Raw genomic sequence first — 14,879 nt, forward strand, 5'->3', positions numbered from 1 at the left:
TTTTTAGCTGGAGTCACCGATAATGACGTGGACCATTGAGAGGCGATGGGAATGAATTTTCCACGTGCCTTCATCAGGATCGGCACTACGGACTAATAAAGGGAGAAGGTAGCATTTTCGTAGTAACAATTTAAAGCATTTAAAAGAATAAATTACTTTAAGAATATAATTAGAATTTAAAATTCAAATTCACGAGACTGTTTGAATTTTTTTCTAAGTTACACAAGAAGTAAAAAGAAAAATGATATGATTATACTATTTCGGGAGTATGTATTAACAGGTAAATAAAAAATAAGAGGGTAAACAAGTCTCACCAATGTATCTCTGACTTGGAGAGGAAGTGCCAGTGCTGCTCCCAATAAGCACTCTCATCCTAGTTTATGTGGATGGATGGTATGTGCCGAATCTTATGCCAATCCTCTCCCTCGTTTTCTTGGAGCCTTGCTTTGAATTTTCGATCCATGTACCACAGCTCCAATTTCTTGAGGGTACTCACGTGTTGCAGTCCTTCTGGAAGCTTCTTCAATTTCAGGCAGTCTCTGATCCGTAAATGTAAAAGATTAGGCATAGCTCCTTCCTCCACTCTCCACTCCTTTAATTGATCTAAACTTTCAAGCTGCAAGGATACTAAAAGTTATTTATAAAAGAAAAGAAAATCTAAAACTCTAAAACTATTTACGGATAATTTCATGGCCAGGATGGATTAGACAAGGCTCGGTCGACAACAAAAGTGATCCAAACCATCAGAATTTAAAACGGAAGTATCTCACAATCCGAAATGAGTTATCTGACGTAAAATATATGATTTTGGGGTAGAACGAGCTACTTTAGCCAACCAACCCCACTATGCCAGGTTACGCAGTCCAGAATTGTGAAAAACCCCTAGATCGACCGTCATTTTCCTGTTTTAATTTCGTTTTTACTATAAATAGTAAGTTTTAGTTTGATTATAACTCTTCATCCATCGGGCTTTAGGAGTTGCGCCCAACGTGAAAAGAGCTTAGAATAATTAGGAGAATGGTTTGGTGAAGCCAAATAGGACACTTACTATTTTTGGTCGAAAAACTTGCGCACTAGTAGACATCACGACCGTCTATAAATAGTAAGTTTACTATTTATAGTAAGTCGCTAATTCTAGGAGTTTTAGTTGTAGTTTGATTCTGATTTCTTTCCCATTGCTTGGTACCCCGATTTAAAGGGTTGTGAACTCATTTTTATTCATTCATTAATTAAATTCCAATTTATTAGAATCTTTCTATTTCCTGCTTTCTTTCCTCGTGGATTCGAGAAGTCTCTGTGAGGAGTCCAGAGAAGTTCCGTAGATTCGAAATAGTTATCCTCTTGAGGAAGACGGTGCTCAACCTCACGTCCTCCCTTGCATCAACTCCTCATAGAGACTTCTCAAATCCACGAGGAAAGAAAGCTAATAGGGGTGCCAAGCAATGAGAAAGAAATCAGAATCAAACTACAACTAAAACTCCTAGAATTCACAAGTCATGTAAGGGCTGCAGGCTTCCATCGACCGCATAGCGGATCTCTTGGCGGAAAACCTAAGGCAACTCCGTGTTCCTGGTGACAATCCTCCACCCCCAATTAATCGCCCTAAACCCTAATCGCCCTGATCGCAGGATAGTACCGACAGTGCATCCAAGGGTCATTCATGAGGAAGGGGGCTCCAGTGAGGAGGAGATTGACGACATAATCTTCCAGCACCCCAGACATGGTGGCGATCGAGTAAATCGAACGGATCGAGAATTCAAGATGAGGGTTGATATTCCTAGCTTTAATGGCCAACTACACATTGAGAATTTTCTCGATTGGCTTTCTAAAGTTGAGCGATTTTTCGACTATATGGACATCCCCGAAGCGAAGAAGGTCAAGCTTGTGGCCTACAAGTTAAAAGGAGGAGCTTCTGCTTGGTGGGAACAACTGCAACTCGCGCGAACCAGGCAGACAAAAGCACCAATCCGCACTTGGCAGTAGATGAAGCAGCTACTACGTGCCCGATTCCTCCTTAGCGATTACGATCAGGTATTATTCCAACAATACCAAAATTGTCGACGGGTAGTCGATCGGTGAGAGAATACGCAGAAGAATTTTCGGCTGGCGGTGCGTAACGATTTGATCGAGACTGAATAGCAAGTCACCCGATTCAATGGTGGATTGCGTATGGCTATCCAGGATCGAGTCCAGACGCAAGCCCATGTGGACGATGAATGATGCGATTAAGTTGGCTACTCGGAAAAGCGCAACTTGAACGTCCTAACACACGGATCTATCCTACTGCAAGGATCACTGTGGTAGGTCCAACCGGGAACCACACTGCCTAAGGGGAAGGAGCCCGTAGGAGCACGCACTCAACCCCCTACGTTTGAGAACCGAGATCGGGGAAGCGGGCAAGCTAGACCCCAAAAGGGCTATCTACTGCTGCTGGTCCAAGTAGAATTCCGAATCCCTATGCTCGACCAAGGCCCGATAATTGCTATCGTTGTGGCCAACTGGGCCACCTATCAAATACTTGTCCCAGCGAAAAGTGGTAAACCTCACCATCAATGATGGTAGTTGATAACGCTTATAAAGATCCAAATATTGAAGAACAGGAGCATACCATCGAGGACGAGGTAGATGATTCAGGTTGGGTTTAGCAAGATCATGGCAAGTCGCTCGTCTTCGGCGACTATTATATGCGCCAAGAAAAGAAATGCATCCACGCGGCATAACATCTTCCGAACTAGGTGTACGGTGAATCAAAAAGTCTGTGATGTGATCATCGACTGCGAGAGCAGTGAGAATATCATCTCCAGGATAATGGTAGAAAAATTACAATTGAAAACGGAGCGTCATTCCTCCCCATATACGATCAGTTGATCAAGAATGTTAGCGAAACAAAGGTAACTGAACAGTGCACCATATCCTTTTCAATTGGCAAACATTATAAGGATGAAATTGTATGTAATGTAGTTGACATGGAAGCATGTCATATATTACTCGGTCGACCCTGACAATTTGACCGTGACGCTACTCATAAAGGGCAAGATAACATATATATCATCGTTAAGGATGGCCGGAAGACCATATTGGCCCCTATAGATCTAGAGGAATCACCTGAAACTTCTAAAGTGGAGGGTTATTTTCTCTTAACCATACGGGACTTCGTGGAAGAATAACTTCTTCATCCGCGGCCAGGTGCGGATTTGCACCTTCATCTGTCTCGTCCGATCGAGTTGAAGTTGTTCCCACCAATCTGAAGCTCTGTCTGTCGACTTGTAGGCCACGAGTTTAACTTTCTTTTCTTCTACAATGTTCATGTAGTCAAAGAAACGTTCGACTTTAAGCAACCAATGGAGGAAGTCCTTAAAGTAGAGTTGGCCATTAAAATTAGGAAGATCGACTTTCATCTTGAATTCTTGAACCATCCTGTGGTTCATTGATAGCATCGCCCTACGATCAGTATAATTACGAATTCTAGCAATTGCTGGTGGTGGATCACCACCATAAACACGGAGTGCCCTAAGGCCTCTGCCAAACGATCCGTCATGCGATCGATGGAAGCCTGCAGCCCTTGCATGGCTTGCCGATTCTCTCGTTGCGTCGCTTCGAAAGCTGTTGCCGTTAAAGGTAAATTCCTTGGAGCACCGCCCATGGGATTGTTGCCTGACCCATTGTTAAAATCCATCAATCCGAGGAGAAACCTCGCTTTGATACCAAACTGACGCAGGGGAGGACGTGAGGTCGAGCACCGTCTTTCTCAAGAGGATAACTATTCTAAATCTACGGAACTTCTCTGGACTCCTCACAGAGACTTCTCGAATCCACGAGGAAAGAAAGCAGAAAATAGAAATAAATTCTAATAAATTCAAAATTAATTAATGAATAATTGATAATCCTCTAATGCGTCTCCTTACACCATTAATAAAGAAAAAATAAACTAAAATTCGTAATTACTAAAAATAGCAAAATTCTAAATCTAATAAAAATCCTAATTCTAATAAAATTCTTCTAAGGCCTAATTTTTAAAAATAAAAATTGCAAATAAACTTTCTCTAGAAGAGTCCTAGTATAACTAAAAGTTATTTATATAAGAAAAGAAAATCTAAAACTCTAAAAATATTTTAAAAATCAGAATTACTAAAAATAGTAAAATTTTCCTAAAAATTCATTTTGAGCTAAAAGCGCGCGTTTTTTGATGAAACGAACAAATGCGACCCACTTTATGGGTCGGTTCACCTCGGATGGCCCATTTCAGTAAAGATTGATAGGTACTGATGTGGAGCGGGTCGGGAACAGTTTCATGGCCAAGATGGATAAGAAAAGGCTCGGTCGACGACAGAAGTGATTCGGACCATCGAACCTTAGATCGGGCGTATCTCGCAATCCGGAATGAGTTATCTGACGTAAAATATATCATTTTGGGGTAGAAGGAGCTACTTTCGCCAGGTTGCACAGCCCGGAATTGCAAAAAACCCCTTGATCGACGGTCGTTTCCCTATTTTAATTTTGTTTTTACTATAAATAATAAGTTTTAGCTTGATTATAACTCTTCATCCGTCGGGCTTTAGGAGTTGCGCCCAACGTGAAAAGAGCTTAGAATAATTAGGAGAACGGTTTGGTGAAGCCAAATAGGACACTTACTATTTTTGGCCGAAAACCTTGCGCACTAGTAGACATCACGACCGTCTATAAATAGTAAGTTTACTATTTATAGTAAGTCGTGGATTCTAGGAGTTTGAGTTGTAGTTTGATTCTGATTTCTTTCCCATTGCTTGGTACCCTTATTTAAAGGGTTGTGAACTCGTTTTTAATTATTCATTAATCAATTTCGAATTTATTAGAATTTATTTCTATTTTCTACTTTCTTTCCTCGTGGATTCGAGAAGTCTCTGTGAGGAGTCCAGAGAAGTTCCGTGGATTCGAAATAGTTATCCTCTTGAGGAAGATGGTGCTCGACCTCACGTCCTCCCCTGCGTCACACTCCCATGTATGAATTAATGTTCCAGCAATTTGAGAATGCGAAGCTTTTTCAGCTTCTCCAACGTCAACAGTGGGTCTTGCTTTAAACAGTAGAGTTCCAAGGTGAGCTTCGTGAGGTTTGCTGGGAATTCAGTAGACTCAGGTAGCTTCTCTAACCCTCCAACTAAATGCAACTTACTTAATTTGAGAAGACGTGTAAAATGCAAGTTCGATGGTATTTGGGGTTCCTTCACAAACGAGGACTGGAGGCCGTCCAATTTGACAATGAATTCATACAATACCTCAACATACGCTCCTTTTTTTTATCTAAACATATTCCTACTTTTCTAAGATTGGTGAACTTTCTCAAGCAACCATGCATCCATTTGCCAGCCATTACGCCTGACAGAGTTTGGAGGTTGCTAGTACGGTCGAGTTGTGGATGCCCTTTTATCCTACCCGATCCTCTCTTCACTTGGAAATGTCTTAACTGTTGCATCTTCGACATCACGCTGGGTATGTTGAAGGTGCCTTCAATAGATGTTACAATTAATGTTTGTAAATTTTGATAAACATTATAAGGATGAAGTAGTATGCGATGTGGTTAACATGAAAGCATGTCACATACTACTCGGTCGGCCCTGGTGATCTGACCGTAACGCCACTTAGAAAGGGCAAGATAATATATATATCTTCGTCAATGACGGCCGGAAGACCATATTGGCCCTTATAGATCTAAAAGGACCACCTGAAACTTCTAAAGTGGAGGGTCATTTGAGACGGGATCAACATGATTTTGTATATCTCGTATGTGAGGTAATTTATTAGAGAGTTCATCGAGCACAATCCTCTTGAACTCCTGCGATATTGGTTCCAAATCCTATAGGATATTCACAGGCTCCACATATTTTTTTCTTTTCAACTAATGGATATATATTTCCCATTTCCTCAGATTGTTTAACAAAGGCTTTTTCAGTGATGAGATATTGTCCCTCCACTTTAGAAGTCTTGGGTTGGTTTTTCATTCCTATAGAGGTCACATGTTCGCCACTAATGAATCCTGTGGTCTGTTGCAACTCCATTTTGATGAAGTCGTTTCTCACGGACCAATAATAGGATTTTTCTGCATAACCTTTTACTGATCGACTATCCTGATAATAATTTTGGTTTTGTTGGAATAATACCTGATCGTAATCTCGATGGAGGAATCGCATGCACAATGACTTCTTCATCCATGGCCAGGTGTGGATTGACACCTTCATCTGTCTCATCCGATCGAGTTGAAGTTGTTACCACCAATCTAAAGCTCTGCCTGTCAACTTGTAGGCCACGAGTTTAACTTTCTTTTCTTCTACGATGTCCATGTAGTCGAAGAAACATTCGACTTCAAGTAACCAATCGAGGAAGTCCTTGAAGTAGAGTTGGTTATTCAAATTAGGAAGATCGACTTTCATCTTGAATTCTTGAACCATCCTATGGTTTATTGATAGCATCGCCCTACGATCAGTATAATTATGAATTCCAGCAATTGTTGGTGGTGGATCACCACCATAAACACGGAGCTGCCCTAGGGCCTCTGCCAAATGATCCGTCATGCAATCGATGGAAGCCTACAGCCCTTACATGGCTTGCCGATTCTCTCGCTGCGCTGATTCGAAAGTTGTCGCTGTTAAAGGTAAATTCCATGGAGCACCACCCATGAGATTGTTGCCCGACCCGTCGTTAGAAGCCATCGATCCAATGAGAAACCTTGCTTTGATACCAAACTGAAGCAGGGGAGGACGTATGGTCGAGCACCGTCTTCCTTAAGAGGATAAATATTCCGAATCCACTGAACTTCTCTGGACTCCTCACAGAGACTTCTCGAATCCACGAGGAAAGAAAGCTGAAAATAGAAATAAATTCTAATAAATTTGAAATTGATTAATGAATCATTAATAATCCTCTAATGTGTCTCCTTACACCATTAATAAAGAAAAAGTAAACTAAAATTCGTAATTACCAAAAATAGCAAAATTCTAACTCTAATAAAAATCATAATTCTAATAAAACTCTTCTAAGGCCTAATTTCTAAAAATAAAAATTGCAAATAAACTTTCTCTAGAAGAGTCCTAGTATAACTAAAAGTTGAAAGAAAATATAAAACTCTAAAAATATTTAAAAAATCGGAATTACTAAAAATAGTAAAATTTTCCTAAAAATTCGTTTTTGAGTTGAAAGCGCACGTTTTCTGACAAAACGGACAGATGCGACCCACTTTGTGGGTCAGTTCGCCTCGGATGACCTATTTCAGTAAAGATTGATAGGTTGTGTGCCCCGTAACGATACCCGGATCAAAAGTTATGGTCAATTTACGGTCCATCTTCTTTTGGCTCAACCATGCTAGGAACGTATCTGTGACACATTTTACATTAGACCCCTCCACTTGAAAAAAACTCATCCTCGAGTTTCTCAAGAGACTTGGCACATGAGTCTAAGATAACTTCTGACGCCGATGTTCATTAGCCATTTTTTTGTACTTGACATTAAACTCTTGAGCTGACACAATACATGTACTCATGCATTCCTTGACTTGACTAATATCAATTAGTTCCTTCACTTCTTCCTTTAAGATCTCATATTCTTTCTTATAATGTGGGCAATTAGGTAGACTTACCCCTGAGACGAGATCGATGCGATTTTGTATATCTCGTATGGGAGGCAATTTATTAGGGAGTTCATTGAGCACAACCGCCTTGAACTCCTACAATACTGGTTCAAAATCCTCTAGGATATTCACAGACTCCACATATTTTTTCTTTTCAACTAATGGATATATATCTCTCATTTGTTTAAATTGTTTAGCAAAGGCCTATTTAGTTATGAGATATTGTCCCTCCACTTTAGAAGTCTTGGGTTGGTTCTCCGTTCCCATAGGGGACATATGTTTGCCACTGATGAATCCTATGGCCTGTCATGATTTCGTTTCAATGAGGTGGTTTCTCATAGACAAATAATATGATTTTTCTACATAACCTTTTATTGATCGGCTATCTTGGTAATAATTTTAGTTTTGTTGGAATAATACCTGATCGTAATCTCGGGAGATGAAGCGCATGCACAATAACCGCTTCATCCGTGACCACGTGCGGATTGGCACCTTCATCTGTCTTGTCCGAACAAGTTGAAGTTGATCCCACCAATCTGAAGCTCTGCTTGTCAACTTGTAGGCCACGAGTTTAACTTTCTTTTCTTTCATGATGTTCATTTAGTTGAAGAAACATTCGACTTTAAGCAACCAATCGAGGAAGTCCTTGAAGTAGAGTTGGCCATTAAAATTAGAAAGATCGACTTTCATCTTGAATTCTTGATTCATCTGATCTATCTGATCAATGCCTCATCTAGGATGTTGTGGAATCATGTCGCTGGATCCCACCTTCTTAGGAGTGATCCTGTGGTTCATTGATAGCATCACCCTATGATCAGTATGATTACGAATTCCAACAATTGCTGGTGGTGGATCACCATGTCGCTGTTAAAGGTAAATTCCATGGAGCACTGCCCATGGGATTGTTGCCCGACCCATCGTTAAAAGTCATCAATCCGAAGAGAAACCTTACTTTGATACCAAACTGACGTAGGGGAGGACGTGAGGTCGAGCACTGTCTTCCTCAAGAGGATAACTATTCTGAATCCATGGAACTTCTTTGGACTCCTCACAGACACTTCTCGAATCCACGAGGAAAGAATGCAAAAATTAGAAATAAATTTTAATAAATATGAAATTAATTAATGAATAATTGATAATCGTCTAATGCGTCTCCTTACGCCCTTAATAAAGAAAGAATAAACTAAAATTCGTAATTACCAAAAACAGTAAAATTCTAACTCTAATAAAAATCCTAATTCTAATAAAACTCTTATAAAGCCTAATTTCTAAAAATAAATATTGCAAATAAACTTTCTCTAGAAGAGTCATAGTATAACTAAAAGTTATTTCTAAAAGGAAAGAAAATCTAAAACTCTAAAAATATTTTAAAAATCGGAATTACTAAAAATAGTAAAATTTTCCTAAAAATTCATTTTGAATGGTCATTTTAGTTCATGACGGACAGATGCGACCCACCTCGTGGGTCGGTTCACCTCGGATGGCCCATTTCGGTAAAGATTGATAGGTCCGATGTAGAGCGGGTCGCAGACAGTTTCATGTCCAAGATGGATCAAAAAAGGCTCGGTCGAGACCGAAGTGATCCGGACCATCGGACCTTTGATTGGGCATATCTCGCAATCCGGAATGAGTTATCTGACGTAAAATATATGATTTTGGGGTAGAACGAGCTACTTTAGCCAACTAACCCCGCTACGCTAGGTTGCACAGCTCGAAATTACGAAAAACCCCTTGATTGACGGTCGTTTCCCTATTTTAATTCCGTTTTTACTATAAATTATAAGTTTTAGTTTAATTATAATTCTTCATCCGTTGGGCTTTAGGAGTTGCGTCCAACATGAAAAGAGCTTAGAAAAATTAGGAGAACAGCTTGGTGAAGCCAAATAGGACACTTACTATTTTTGGTCGAAAACCTTGCGCACTAGTAGACATCACAACCATCTATAAATAGTAAGTTTACTATTTATAGTAAGTCGCGAATTCTAGGAGTTTTAGTTGTAGTTTGATTCTGATTTCTTTCCCATTGCTTGGTACCCTTATTTAAGGGGTTGTGAACTCGTTTTTATTTATTTATTAATAAATTCGAATTTATTAAAATTTATTTCTATTTCTTGCTTTCTTTCCTCGTGGATTCGAGAAGTCTCTGTGAGGAGTCCAGAGAAGTTCCGTGGATTCGGAATAGTTATCCTCTTGAGGGAGACGGTGCTCGACCTCACGTCCTTCCCTGCGTCACACTCCCATGTATGAATTAATGTTCCAGCAATTTGAGAATGCGAAGCTTTTTCAGCTTCTCCAACGTCAACAGTGGGTCTTGCTTTAAACAGTAGAGTTCCAAGGTGAGCTTCGTGAGGTTTGCTGGGAATTCAGTAGACTCAGGTAGCTTCTCTAACCCTCCAACTAAATGCAACTTACTTAATTTGAGAAGACGTGTAAAATGCAAGTTCGATGGTATTTGGGGTTCCTTCACAAACGAGGACTGGAGGCCGTCCAATTTGACAATGAATTCATACAATACCTCAACATACGCTCCTTTTTTTTATCTAAACATATTCCTACTTTTCTAAGATTGGTGAACTTTCTCAAGCAACCATGCATCCATTTGCCAGCCATTACGCCTGACAGAGTTTGGAGGTTGCTAGTACGGTCGAGTTGTGGATGCCCTTTTATCCTACCCGATCCTCTCTTCACTTGGAAATGTCTTAACTGTTGCATCTTCGACATCACGCTGGGTATGTTGAAGGTGCCTTCAATAGATGTTACAATTAATGTTTGTAAATTTTGAAGATTTCCCATTGATGATGGGAGACTGTTTGGACAAGTGTAACACTCGAGGTATCTCAAGTGGATCAGTGCACCTATATCACTCGGTATCTCTATTATTATTACACTGTGTAGATCTAGCACCCTGAGCAATGTAAGGCCTCCGTAAAGAAGCTTCTGTTGTTTCTTATTGATCCACTTTTCTCTTCTGGTGTGGATCAACACAGATCGAAGGTGTGGAGTAGAAGATTTTAAGGAAGTGAACTGACTTAAGGCATAATTGTGAATTGCAAATCGACAGGCTGTGGATGTGGATAGAGCATCCACATTCTCATGATGAATTTGGAGAAACTTATCTTCTTTTGCTTCTGATATGGATAGATCCCGCAGAAGATCGTGAATACGGCAACTTTTAATACCCCCACTTGAACTTTTGTTAACAAGTTGAATCATATTTCGCTGAATCAACTCTTTTAGATGATCGTATCCCACTTCTTCTAGCGTTTCATCCCCTCTTCGTTGCAGGAACCCTTCTGCAGCCCACAATTGAATTAGTTTTTTAGCCCGGAACTCGTTGTCTTCTGGAAAAATGCCCATGTAGAGAAAACATGGTTTCAAGTGATTGGGCAGATTTTTATAGCTTAAAGATAATATGCTGGAGATTTTCGCTTGCCCCTCCACAAACTGCCAGGTAATGCTCTTTCCTACATTCTCCCACTCACATGGTTCTTTTCTTGATAAGAGCCCTGCGATGACAACGATGGCAAGAGGGAGACAATCACATTTTTCAACAATTTGTCTTCCTAACTCCTCCAATTCCGGAGGGCAAATGGCACCTAGTCCTGGGAATGCTTTCTTGCAGAACAAATCCCAGCTCTCTTCATTATTTAGAAATCGCAGTTCATGAGGCTTGCTTTGTACATCTGCATATAGGGCGATGTCTTTGTTTCTTGTGGTGAGCACGACCCTACTTCCGTTATTCATATCCGGAAAAGCATCCTTCAAAGCATCCCATGCTTCATGTTTCCATATATCATCTAATACCACCAAGTATCTCTTGTCCTTCAGATACTCGGAAATATTGTCCCTTTGCTCTACAACGTTCATTTTCTCCACCAGCTCCAGGTCCTCTCTAGAGAGCACCATGCAGCATTTTGTGATGGCCAGCAAAAGATCTCTCACAGAATACTCTTGTGATACAGAGATCCATGCAAGAGAATCAAAATGTTTTTTAACACTCAGTGTTATAAAGTTTCTTAGTAAGAGTGGTCTTACCGAGACCACCCATCCCAACTACAGAAACAACACAACGTAGCAGCTCTCCCTCATAGAGCAACCGCGCGACCAATGCTTCCAAGACGTCCTCAAAACCAACAAAATCTGGTTCTTCAACATTAGGAGAAGTGAACTTCCATTCTTGGAGGCTTCGACCGGTAGAGCTCGTCACTGCTCCCTGGCCTATATTTTCAATTCCATTAGTCCACCTACCTTTCAGAGAGCGCACGGATTTTATTCTTTATCCGTTCGATCTCCAAGCCCACCTTATGGAGAGCTATTAACTCATTGAAGATGAAAACATACCTTCTAATCTGGCCCACAAATCCTCTTCGCCTCAAGGGTGCTGCCTTGAAGAGAAAGGTGTCAATGACGTCCTCAGCATCATATGCAACATCTTCCACGTCCCGCACCCAGTTCTTCACTCTTTCATCTCCTTCCTGTTTGGCTTCTGCATATTTGAAGAAGCATCGCATCCGCCTAAATTCTGTCTCGAGCCATTCAACTTCATTGCGAATCCCAAGTAAGAACTTGGATTCTTGAATGAGCTGGTCAGCGAATTTTCTGACAAGGACCTGGGCAACGGACTCAACAATGGCCATCTTTCCTCGCTCTTTAATTATGTGTCTCTTGCAGCGAAGAAGTTAATATGAAAGCTTTCTTTCTGTTGAGTGCATTATGAATGTCTCTCTATTTATAAAGGCTAACTTGACCGGTCACACGACAAAGAGCGTTGACATCAGCTAACTGGCTAGCGTTGTAGTCACTGGCCAAATAGCGTCCTGTTCGTTGCCACTCAATGTTACGCGTTTTATTTTTTTATTTTTAATTTATCTGTCCTCTGCGCGTTAATGTTCAGTTGATGAATAATTAATGATTCTCCATCTGGTAGACTTTATGGATGATGATCAACCACAAAAATAAAAATAAAAATGGCATATGCTCTTCCCAACCATCTACTTGTGGCCTCTAAACGGATGATAAAACAAAATGAAATATCAACCGCCCTTATTCAAAAGATTTCGTGCCCAATGCATGCGCGTATGAAAATTTTTTCATAATTGGAATATGAAATAGTCGCTTGATTCCGCCAGTCATCAGTGGTTGGAGATGCTAGAGCACGAATTTCTTGGACACGGTTTGGCCAGTGACCCTAGCACCAGCTAGCTAGCTGGTGTCAAAGCTCTGTGAGCCCCACCATGATGCATCCGTTTTATCCATGCTGTCCATCCATTTTTCTAGCTTATTTTAGGTCATGAGCCCAAAAATGAGACGTATCCAAATCTCAATTGGGCCACACCATATGAAATATTTGAGATTGAAACTTACCTTTTAAAACTTTTTAGGGACCACAAAAGTTTTAGATCAAGCTGATATGTGCGCCTTACTTCATATGGGTTTGTGTGACCTTATCAACAGGTTGTATGGAAAATAAACATTATAGTAGCCCTGGAAAGTTTTTAATAGCAAACCCCATCCTGCACTGGAAGAAGGAAAAAAAAAAAAAAAAACATGAAATCGGCGGCTTCTCTTGGAGTTTTACTGGATATATAACTGCAGAGGTAGAGCTAAAATGGGTGGCTGCATTTTTGTCACAAGTTATTGGGTTCATCGATCCGTTGGTCTGACCCATCTTCCATTGATGTCCACCTGATGATCGGATATAGGCCCTGATTATTGGGGCATCCAATCATCATTGTCGATTTTGGTTGTACAAGCAATCCATAGTGGAGCTCGTAGATATTGTCAACCATTTGGAGTAAAGAACCATTGGCCGCACTTGCCTTCCATTCAAGCATTGTATAATATTATTTTTCGGTAAGATTAGCTGGAATAGATCCCTCAAGATCATTATATAATACATTTTATCAATAAACTAAGCTAGAGCGCCAGACCTCATTTCCATTTTCTAATACCACCTCACAAGCTTAATTAATGCCTGTGTATAGGTCAACTCATGTGCATGCCACCACATTCCAGCATGACAGATTGGATCAATTCCATCTATTCTAACTGCACCACTAGGTTGATGGAAACGGATAGGCTGGAAACGGATCCGTCTTGATATGGTTTTTATGGTGTGGTTTGCATTTATCTTCCCTCAAAAATACAGTTGCCAATGGCCTAAATGGGCTCATGGGCGCTCGGACTAATTACGACTTTTGAGTTGGCTAGGGCTAGCATATAAAATTTGAGGACAGGGATTGGGCCTAATATCCATGCCGATTTATATTCGGGCTGTCCTTGAGCTTTCCTAAAAGTTCCTCACATTGTGTGTGGGTTTTATGTGCATGATCATAACATATATCACGCCCCGAAATTCGGGTACAGAGTATGCACCCTCAGACCCGAGTTTCAGTTTGTAACTCGTACACAAAGTGTACTAATTTAATTCCTTAATCAGTTTAATCAAATAAGATAATTATATTCAGTCTAAGTTCCACTATAATCTCATCACATATACATAACACTTAGCACCAATCAACCAGGCATATATAAATCTTGACAACTTTTAAAATAAAATAAACTTTAAAAATCATTCATTTATTATATCATCGTACTACAATTATGTTTATTCCATACTAATATTGTTTCAGTGAAATAAATCTTTAAAAAAAAAAAAATCTAAATAATTTAAGAATCTTAAAATCAATACCGATATGCATTTTACGTTAATCAAACTATATTAGCAAGTAATTAGAAATAGTCTAATGTCGTCACTTCATCTTCGAATAAGTATGACCATGGTTCACATGGATCATGTTCAGGTACGGTGCATTCATCCGGTTCTTGCGTCACATCACGTGCTAATGGCTCCTCTATACGGTTTTTCCATCAATAAAAAGGTAAGCTGGACAGGCTTAGTGAAATAACCCAACATGGTTCATAATCATAGCAATTAAAATAATATAAAAATAGATGTACAATGATATGAATGCAAATGATGTATAATTGCATCAGATGGGATGATCGTCCATCTGCTTGGGTTGGAGGTCGTCAACCCGCATTCACCCGTTGGGTAGGCTTCCACCTTTCGGTAAGCTTGGGCATAGCCTACATTTGGTAACGCTTTACCAGGATCGACATTTCTTACAGGGAGCGATCTTAGGATCAACCATGCATTATGTAAATGTAATGACTAATGGATAGTGTATGAATGTATCGTTTTCATATTTGGCATAGTTGTCTGAACCAGAATATTCACATATGAATTTAGCGTACAATTATCATAACAAAATACTCAAAT

At 40.0% G+C, this 14,879-nt stretch overlaps 1 protein-coding gene across 1 annotated transcript; it reads right to left on the reverse strand.

Annotated features, from left to right (window-relative positions):
• Positions 1-9,845: 9,845 nt before the first annotated feature.
• Positions 9,846-11,704, reverse strand: LOC131217401 (disease resistance protein RPP13-like). The gene is made up of 2 exons (XM_058212319.1): positions 10,627-11,704; positions 9,846-9,994 (listed from the first exon to the last, which is right to left on the reverse strand). Exons 1-2 carry the CDS (start codon positions 11,501-11,503, stop codon positions 9,846-9,848), a joined length of 1,026 nt encoding a protein of 341 aa, XP_058068302.1. The 5' UTR covers positions 11,504-11,704.
• Between the last annotated feature and the right edge of the window lie 3,175 nt (positions 11,705-14,879).

This window comes from Magnolia sinica, chromosome 10, assembly GCF_029962835.1.
Source record: "Magnolia sinica isolate HGM2019 chromosome 10, MsV1, whole genome shotgun sequence".
Taxonomy (NCBI): domain Eukaryota; kingdom Viridiplantae; phylum Streptophyta; class Magnoliopsida; order Magnoliales; family Magnoliaceae; genus Magnolia; species Magnolia sinica.